General features: G+C 44.2%; 1 protein-coding gene across 1 annotated transcript in view; it reads right to left on the bottom strand.

Moving 5' to 3' along the window:
• Window positions 1–9,802, bottom strand: part of klf5l (Kruppel-like factor 5 like) — a 32,088-nt gene that overhangs the window by 10,728 nt on the left and 11,558 nt on the right. Inside the window, exon 2 of the mRNA XM_037687777.1 lies at window positions 1,207–2,134. Coding sequence (XP_037543705.1) covers window positions 1,207–2,134 — 928 coding nt within the window. The remainder of the gene's footprint in view (window positions 1–1,206; window positions 2,135–9,802) is intronic.

Raw genomic sequence — 9,802 nt, 5'->3', positions numbered from 1 at the left:
CTGGACATGTCCAAACCACTGTCCCTCCTCTGGACATGTCCAAACCATCTCAGTGTGTCCTCTCTAACTTTATCTCCCAGTTGTTCAACCTGTGCTGTACCTTAGATGATCTCATTCCTAATTTTATCATCCTTGTCACTCCTAAGGAGAACCTCAACATCTTCATTTCTGCCACGTCCAGTTCTGTCTCCTGTCTTTTTGTCCATGTCTCGGTCTCCAGACCATACAACATAGCTGGTCTCACTATTGTCTTGTAAACTTTTTGTCACAAATCACTCCTGAAACTTTTCTCCATCCACTCCATCCTGCCTGGACTCTCTTCTTCACTTCTTCACCACATTCCCCATGTTCCTGGACAGTGGACCCCAAGTCCTTGAAGTCCTGCACCTTTGTGACCTCTGCTCCTTGTAGCCTCACTGTTCCACCTCCTCTCCCTCGTTCACACACATGTACTCTGTCTTACTACAGCCGACTTTCATTCCTCTTTTTTCAAGTGCATACCTCCACCTCTCCAAGTTCTCTTCCACCTGTTACCTGTTCTCACCACAGATCTCAATGTCATCTGCAAACATGATAGTCAATGGTTTTTATAGTTAATTTATGGATTTATTTTTAAAGGACCTCTCCCAGAAGCAGAGCCATAAAAACACCTCTCACTAGTGAAAAGGGTGCAACTAAAGTTGCAACACAAGATAAACAAAAACAAAGTTGTTCATCCAGTTTAAAATAAAGCGTATCACAGAGATCATGTGTCAAACAAAAAGTTAAATAAACTTCAGAACTGAAAACTTCTTTCTTGTTAGTAAATCGGTCCAGAAGAGCTCCGAGCCCACGGCTTTCAGACCGAGTCGTGTTTCTGCTCAGCGTGGGACCAATCAGGAGGCAGGAAGAGCTGAAAATCTCCAAACGCATTATAAACAAAATGACCACTTATGATTTTTCTTTTCCTCCTCGTCAGTAAATGAGACGTTTTTTTTATTTTTATTCCCGTCAGACACACAAACGCTGCAGCTGGAAAATGAAACATTTCCTGGATATTTAGTTTCCCAGGAACCGGAGGTGAACTTACAGACCCGCCTGAGGACTGTTCAGTAATAACTTATATTATTTTGCTTTATTCTTATTTTGTTGTGGCCGTTAGCAAAGAAACAAATAAAAATACACACATGTACCGTAACACCCCTAATATTGATCTCGACTGCTCACCTGGGTAGTTACAGAAGTGGATCCTCCTCTTCTCCAGCTCTGGGTTGTTCCTCCGGTTATACTTGGGCCCAGTCAGGACCCCCTGGCCGTGTGTCATCAGGAGGGCGTGAGGAGACAACCCCGTCACCTTCATCCCTTCCAGACGCTGCTGGTACGGAGGTGGAGGCTGCGGCGCGAGGTTGAGCAGCTTCGCTTGGCCGTCCGGGCTCCCAGGCTGGGAGTTTGGCGGCGACGGCGGCAGGCTGTGAGGCCCCGTGTGTTGCACTGCGTGGCTCAGGGGGGCCTGGTAGTAGCCGTCGTGGTGCTGCGGCTGCAGCTGGTGCTCCGCCATCATGTAGCTGCCGTTGGTCGTCGGCATGGTGCCGCTGCTGAGGTTCAGCATGGTTCTGCCGGTGGTGGAGCCTGGCGCTGACGGGCTGGTGTGCGACAGAGTCATGGAGAGGTCGGAGCAGGTGCTGGGCATGTGGTAGACCTGCGGTTGAGGAGGCGGGGGTCCAATGTGGAGCTCCGTGTCCAAACTTGGCTGCTGCTGGGCTCCAGCGGTGACGCTTCGACCTTCGGGGCTCATTTCTGGTTTTATAAAAACGCTGTTGGCCACAGGCGGCACGCTGAAGACCGAGGTGAAGTCCGGCAGCGCCTGGGTGGTGACGGGAACGGAGCAGGGCACCTCCAGTCCGGGTTCTGTCTTGATCTGCTGTGGCGTGAGGGTGTGGGAGGTGTTGGGCCTGTAGAGGCCGGTGCGGAGGTGAGTTGTGTTGGGGAGGATGAGGTTGATGTTGAAGGTGTATGGAGCCATGGGTTTGTCCTCGGAGAAATACTCGTCCACCACCGACGCGCTCTCTCGCCTGCACTTCTTGTCAGCGTCGCTGGAGGGGGCCAAGAGGTGGCTGCTGACCTGGGGGAGGTATTTGTCCAACTCTAGATGAGCCTGGAAATAAAAACAGAGCGTAATGTTTAATCCCACAAAGAAACGATGAGAGTCAAAGAAAAACAAATTGCCTCTATGGATGGGAGTCCCATCAGACTCCTGATGGTCGTGGTGGACGTCAGTCTACACCGGATCGTGTGGACGCTTCACTGACTCAGTATCTCCTTAAAACCCGTTTTACCCTGCAGAGCGAGCCGTTTGTTGGCTCAGGGTTTAGTCTGATGTGCGATGATGGATCGCTCTCTGTTCTATTACTCACAGGTCAACATTTGGGCTGTAGTATGACCAATTTCTTGTAAGAGTTGATTTAAGTTTCCGTTTCCTAAATAAAAAGAATATAGCACCGCCGCTTGTAACACCTTTATAACAGGCTGAAAAAAAACAGTCCATAATACATTTAATGCACATTGCAGTAGTCCCTCGTTTATCGCAGGGGATCCGTACCTGAAGACCCGCGATAAGTGAAAATCCACGAAGTAGGAATAGTAGTACAAGCAGTAAGTAGTAGTTTATTTTAATATTTATGCATGTATATATATTTTAAGATGTTTTAAACACTTCCCACACTTTTGCAATATTCTAAACCATGTTTTTAAACTCAACACTCTAAAAGAGCACAGAATGTCATGATCTCAGATCCCTGCCTCCGCTGCTCTTTACCACCTGCAAGCGCTCTTGGCCACGCCCACTTCTCCGCTCTGCACAGTGACCAGCTGATCAGCTGCAGCAGAAAGTTTATCCTGCAGTGTGGGCTGCACAAAGGTGCTAAATAATTTAAAATAATTTATTTTAAATATAAATTCCATTTCGATGGTGCGACTCGTCCATCAATCAGCCAGTTTGTGTCATGTGCCATCTTATTTTGAAAAACCTCGATAGAGCGAGTCCGCGATAAACGAAACGCGAAGTAGCGAGAGACTATACTGTATTACGATTTAATAAACAGGTGCAACGTATAAGAATTTTGAATCTTACCGTTCACGGTGCTTGCAGCTAGCTATTATTTTAAAATCAAACGTTTGTCAAAAACATTTAAGAAATAAAAACCACTCGTTTAATAAAGAGCAGAAATTCAAAAAGTTAAATATCAGATTTACATCATCATAAAAGTTTATTGCTGCATTTTAAAGGGTTTACAACCAATAAATGATGTATACATTTTATTAGATAATTCATTTAAAGTCTCATTTAATGTTCTAAAAGCTTAAAAACTAAGTGAAAGATGTTTCACTTCCCTACCGGGGATCGACTCAAAACTGGAGTGGCAAGTTGTTTTTATTTAATTTCTTGATTTATTTATTTTTTTTACTTTAGGATTCCTCTGGTCTCAGGCGGCTGAGAAGCTAAAACAGCAGATACGTCTGATGTGAAATCACCGTCTGAGATGTTCAAAACTTTACTGGAACATTTTTTGGTGATAACAACGACGCAGATAAGAAGCTAGAAGAAGAATTTAATATACCGGCTGAGGAAAAATGGAAAGAAACAAAGAAGAATTTAAAACATTAAAAAAGGCAAATGTTTTACAAAAATTGACGCTAGAGCTTCCTCCATCATCATCGTCGTCCACATTCCTGTCTCCCACCTGAGCCTGCTGTCCTGACGAACAGCCAACAGGAGGATTAGGAGCAGGGAGACGAAGACGAGGAGGGAATTCACCTGCAGTTAACTTTTCTCTGCCCTCTGGGAGAACGTGCTGCGGTTCAGACGTTCAGCAGCAGACGGCTCACGGTGGACAACTCATCTGTTAGGACGATAATCCTGGATCTGCTCTCTGCACAACATCACTGAGCTCAAAGAGTCCCCTGAAAATAAAACTCCACGGTGAGGCAGGAAGAGACACGTCGGACAGCTCCAGTTATTTTAGGATGAAACAGTCAAGCTGCAACAAGAGAAAAATCTTAATTCGTGTTTAAACTTTACATTTCTGGCACACGGACGACTTCCTCGCCCCATCTTTGACCGTTGGCTCTATAATTTGGACCCGCGCTAACGTTTCACAAGTCGTTTTGAATCTCGGCTCAGGAAGCAGGAATGCGGCTGGGTTGTTCGAGCGGAACCGAACAGCCGAATGTGCGTCGAACACAAAGAAACCTTTTCAAGCTGCAGGACGGGACACGCACGGCGCACAGGAACAGAAACGACAGGTATTTTCCTGTGTTTGAGTTGGAGGCATTATCTGATCTTCATCCCTAATTAACCTGTGTGTGCAGCAGGTGTGTGCGTGTCATTCAGAGTCTGTGAAGCGGGCCGGGACTCGGAGCTGCAGAAGAGTCGGTGCAGCAAAGAACGCATTAATCAACACGCCGCACATCCACACTGTTCACGCACGCCGAGGTGCTCCACGAACGTACACGCACAGGTGCTGCCATCCCTCCACGAGTGGCCGACTCCACACTTCAAGACAAATAGTGTGGGGGGTGGGGGTGGGGGGGGGGATAAAGGTCTGAAGGCAAACCAAAACAAAGTCTGAGGCAAGAGAGGCAGAGAAACCTAAACAGAGTTGGATAAAAATAGACCTGTGGACAAATCTGATCCTCACGACGACAATAAACACGCAGGACGGGAGGGAGGGAGGGGCCAACTGATGCTGATGAGGGCAGCGCCGATCTGGTGCCCGACACATCGCCACCACTGGATCAATAATCAGATACCGTATTTTTCAGACTATAAGGCGCAGTAAGCGCAACAAAACAGATAAGTCAAACTTTATTCAACTCTTCACAAAAAAACACATAAAATCAGTTCGAGGTCAGTAAGCACAAACAGAATTAAAACATACCGGATTATAAGGCTCACTGTCGACTTTTGAGGAAATTAAAGGATTTTAAGTGCTCCTTGTAGTCTGAAAAATATGGTAAACATTTATAGGCAGCACGGTGGCTCAGTGGTTAGCACTGTTGCCTCACAGCAAGAAGGTCCTGGGTTCAATCACCGGTTGGACCTGGGGTCTTTCTGTGAGGAGTTTGCATGTTCTTCTCGTGCTTACATGGGTTTTCTCCGGGTGCGCCAGTTTCCTTCCACAGACTAAAAACATGCATGTTATAGTCTGACTTCAGGCCCAGGCCTCTCTTGCAAAAGAGATCTGTGATCTTAATGGGATTTGCCCGTTTAAATAGAGGTTAATAAATTAAAAAATAGGCCTGTCACGATAAATTTTGCTGGGCGAATGTCTCAGAAATTATTGCGATAAACGATAATGTTTGAAATTTGACAATAATTAGTAATTGTCAAATTTAAAAAGAAATGTTTGATTTGTGTAGTACCTTTTTTGACCACCGGATGGAAGTATAAGACTGTTTGAACCCAGGGATGGATAGTGAGGGAGCGAGCAGCGTCTCTAAGAAAAATGGGAGGGAGGCTTCTTGACGTGACACGGGCTGTCTCTCCTTCCTTTCTTCGGTTCTCAAAATGGCGGACGCTTGGTGTGATTTGAGCTCTTTAGCATAGCATTTTTCACACAAAGCTTTTGTTTTTTTAATCAGTAAACAAGTTCTCAGCTTCTTTTTACAGAAAAAAAAAACTTTTTAAACAAAGGCATGGATTTCAACCATGAATTTTGGAGCTTCAACGAGACGGAAGTTTTTTCTGAGGTCAGCCTGTTAACTTAGCTCATAGCTTAGCTCGTAGCTTAGCTTCTTAGCTTTGCTGCTTTTAACGATCAAAAAAAAACAAAACAATTTTAGACGGTTAAAACAGATTTTAAAGAGAAAGGGAGGAGTCGGTGAAGAGCACCGGAGTCGAGCCTTTTGTCATCCAGTGTCTTCAGTAGAAAGAAAGAGAGACATGAAGAAACGAAGCCGATAAATGAAAAGGAGGTCGATAATTTTCATTTATCATGCGATTAATTGATTTATTGTTTATCGCGACTGGTCTATACATCTACTTTATATTTAACTATTCTTTCAGCCATCGCTTGGAAGGACAGAAGGTTCAAACAAAGATCTGAGCTAAAGAAGAAATCAGCAGAATGTTAAAGATCTGACGGAGTTTGTTGGTGCTCAGAATATGCGTTGGGGATCATCCTCAGCTACCACCTCATCAAACTGGCTGCTGTTGTGTTTACTGAGGTGGATTAGCTGTGGCAGCCATCTTGAATTGAATCAGCTGCATAAAATGTAACCGGGTGCACACCCACTGATTACTTTGTTTCATCGAAAGATATTTTGCTAACAGACGGAGCTGACTCCAAAGGTTAACGCCAAAGTTTTAAATAAACAACTTGCTCAATCTGCATCACTCAGGGGATGTGTTGTGAATGACTCTCAGCTACTACCACATCTGAAATCTGTATCTTTAAAATGGACGTAATGACCATTTCTGCGTTAGCTAAGGTTGATTAGCTGTGGCGGCCATCTTGAATTGGTCTGACTGAGTTGTAGATGAACAACTGACGACTTTCAGAGATTTCATTTAAATTTGTCCAGCGGTTTATAAGATTTTTTGCTAACAGAAGCACAGGCAGCCACATGAATGCCTGGTTTTTATGGTGTTGGTCAAAAACTACTTGATCAAGTGAGAGCAAGCTAAACCTCTTGAGCTTTATACACATTCATAATTTACATATCCGAGTTCTGCACGGTTAAGGTCAAATAATTAGACAAGACAATAATGAGTCCATAACTGGCATCGAAGAAGCAGCAACTTTCCCTCCAGGAAGGAAAAGGTGCATTTTAGCTCATAACTGAACAAATGTGTACAAGCTGCATGTAGATCATGCAGAAGCTTCACAGAGTCCTAACCCTAACCTGGAAGGAGGCTGTATTTACTGAAAACTATTTGCCCATCAGCCACTTCCCTTCAGCATTCTTCATCAAGCATTTCCATAAAAACCTATTTATCTGGTTACCTGGTCTTGTTCGGCCTGAAAAGCCTGCGCCGAAGAAACAAGCGAGTGCAGGTGCGCGCGGCGAGCAGCCTCTTTGCATATTTCCGTACACGTGTTTACCCGTTTTTACATTCGTCTGCATGTGAATCCTCCACTATCGGCCCTGCAGGCTCAGTAGATGCGCATCATTCGTCACAGGTGAACTCGCTCTGACACCCGAGTGGCTGCTCAGAAGAAAGTCTCCAGTATTTACCGAGCGGAGGGGGGGAAACGAAAACAGACACTGTTTCTGTCAAACTGTGTCTGAGTGTCTTTCAGGACGAGCCGGGACCAGGTTCTGTAGCTCTGAGCGCCAGCAGCAGCAACCTTTAGGCATCCTCGGGTCACGCTTTGTGCTGTTCTTTGCTTTACACACTGATTTCAAGTGACGTCAGTATAAACCACCTTTACAACTATTCGCTCATTAGTCGCCTGTTTTTAGCTCAAATTCCTGTTTGCTACACCTGCAGCTTTGGAAAAACAGAAAAAACCCCATCAAAATGTGCATCTCTGCAAGGAACGGAGCGCTACAGCTTTCTGGAGCATTTTGTCCTACAGCGACGACAAAATTGGTTAAAACTAAAGGAAAAACGTCCCCATTGAAAACAAGAGAAATTGGACTAAATCAATATGAAAAGTCATCCCATGTTGAGCCTTAAATCTCAGACATACTTCAGTTTAGAAACAACATTCAGAGTTTAAACTGCTCACAGAAAGTTGGACTCCAAATGACTGAGCTGACGTTTTGACATCTTTCATGGCAGGGGTGTCCAGACTGTTTCACCGTGCAGCTGCTTTTAAACTGACCAAGGCAAAGTGATCTACCTGCTATAGGAACAAAGTCCATGCTCAATAATCCAACTCAATGCAAACTCAATACCTGCTATAAGGCTCTATTTACACAGAACAACCTCTGGAAACAGTGTTTTTCAATGTTTATTGGGGATTATTAACAAAAAATGAGCGGGTTTACATGAAAACGCTGTAGTTTACAGCTGTCAGGTTGCCAGATAAGAAATTATGAACAATAGTACTGTGGCTTTAAAGTGATAGTATTTTGAGCTAAACTGTCATATGCGCCAAGTAAAAATATTCTAAGATGAGGTGTGCGTCGTGTTTGTTGAACATGTGCACAGAAAAGGAGGGGGTAAATAAGACATTTTAAATTTATCTGGCAACCCTGATGCATGCAGCGTCTTCACGACAGTTAGTCCAAACTGGTGAACACATGAACGTCTCTTTGGAGCCTGGATTTTATTAGTTTTGCTTCTACAAGCTGAAAAAGGGTGAGCAGCACAAAAACACTCTGCTCTCTGCTGTTTATTATAACTGTTGTTTATTATAACTGTTATATTTATTATAACTGTTATATTTATTATAACTGTTATATTTATTATAACTGTTAGAGCAGAAAAACTTTGGACTGCAGCCGCCTGTAGTGCGCATGTCACTTCACACCTCTGTGGGGGGTTCCCCTGAAAATCTCCACTCAGACCTGGATTCCGAAACATTCGGTTTCAGAGCGAATGAGGGCTGGTAGTGTAAATCAGTGGTTCCCAACACTGGTCCTTGAGGAACACCATCCTGCATATTTTAGTGGTTTCTCTGCTCCAACACATCTGATTCAGTGATTTAATTAATCAAGTTCTGCCAAAGCTCGTTAATCACCCATTCCGTTGGATCAGGTGTGTGAAAGCATGGAAACGATTGAAAACGTGCAGAATGGTAACGCAGTATGAAACAGCAGGGAAGGTTGGCAGTCCTCTGGATTGGGGACAAAATATTTCTCACTTAAACAAACTGGTCCAGATGACATGATTTAACCTTTCTTCGTGCAGACTGGTGTTCGTCAAGGACCAGGGTTGGGAACCACTGGTGTAAATGAACGGCCGAACGTTTTGAGTCGTGTAAATGGGGCCTCAGACTGGCTGCCCTGTCTGTCAATCAAGTGACAAATGTCATAGATAGATGATAGGCTGACGTCTATTTATTTTTAATGTCATGCCATCTACTCATAATACCTTTGTACTTGACCAGTAGATTGCGATCGACGTACTGGGCACCCAATTTATGGTTTTTACACCATCACCGTTTACGTTTTACAACTTCATACTGAACTTAGAATGAGACGTTGTCGAGCATTTCAACATCCGAGCCGTCTACGCTTTCCAAAATATCTGCAAACAACTTCTTACAGTTGTTGTTGAAAACGAACGTCCTCGTCTTCTTTCGCTCAGCGAGTCCCTCACTGCAGAATGCATGCACCCATTCTCTCAATGACTCCCACTGTATCATTCCAACACTGCAACTAAAGTAAGGGCGCAGAGCTGGCATTGAACGGGTCATTTCTAAACGTAAATCACCGTGGACGTAAAAGTCAACACGTCAGGTGTTCAGGAGCGTTTCCACACAGCGATGGTTTGTTAATCGTGTCTGATCTTCTGGTTCTCGTTACTTTTCTTCTACAGCTTTTGCATCAAAACGTTTGTCTTCTCAGATTGGCGGTTGTGGCTGAGTGGTTAGAGCAGTCGTCCTCCTATACAAAAGATGGGGGTTTGATTCCACCAGCAGTCACGTGCCGAAGTGTCCCTGGGCAAGACACTCTGATGTGTCCCATCAGTGTATGAATGTGATCTAAAGCTCTGATTAGTCTTTGTAGAGACATACTGTAGTAGTGGTGTATGAATGGGTAAATGAGGGCACAGATTGTGTTTTAAAGCACTTTGAGTATCTTGATAAGATAGAAAAGTGCTATAAGTACAGTCCATTTACCAGATTATTAAGTACAGTCCATTTACCAG

Source organism: Nematolebias whitei, chromosome 14, assembly GCF_014905685.2.
Source record: "Nematolebias whitei isolate Nwh7 chromosome 14, NemWhi1, whole genome shotgun sequence".
Lineage (NCBI taxonomy): Eukaryota > Metazoa > Chordata > Actinopteri > Cyprinodontiformes > Rivulidae > Nematolebias > Nematolebias whitei.
Note: the sequence above shows the minus strand (reverse complement) of the source record. Positions and strands in the feature narration are given on the sequence as shown.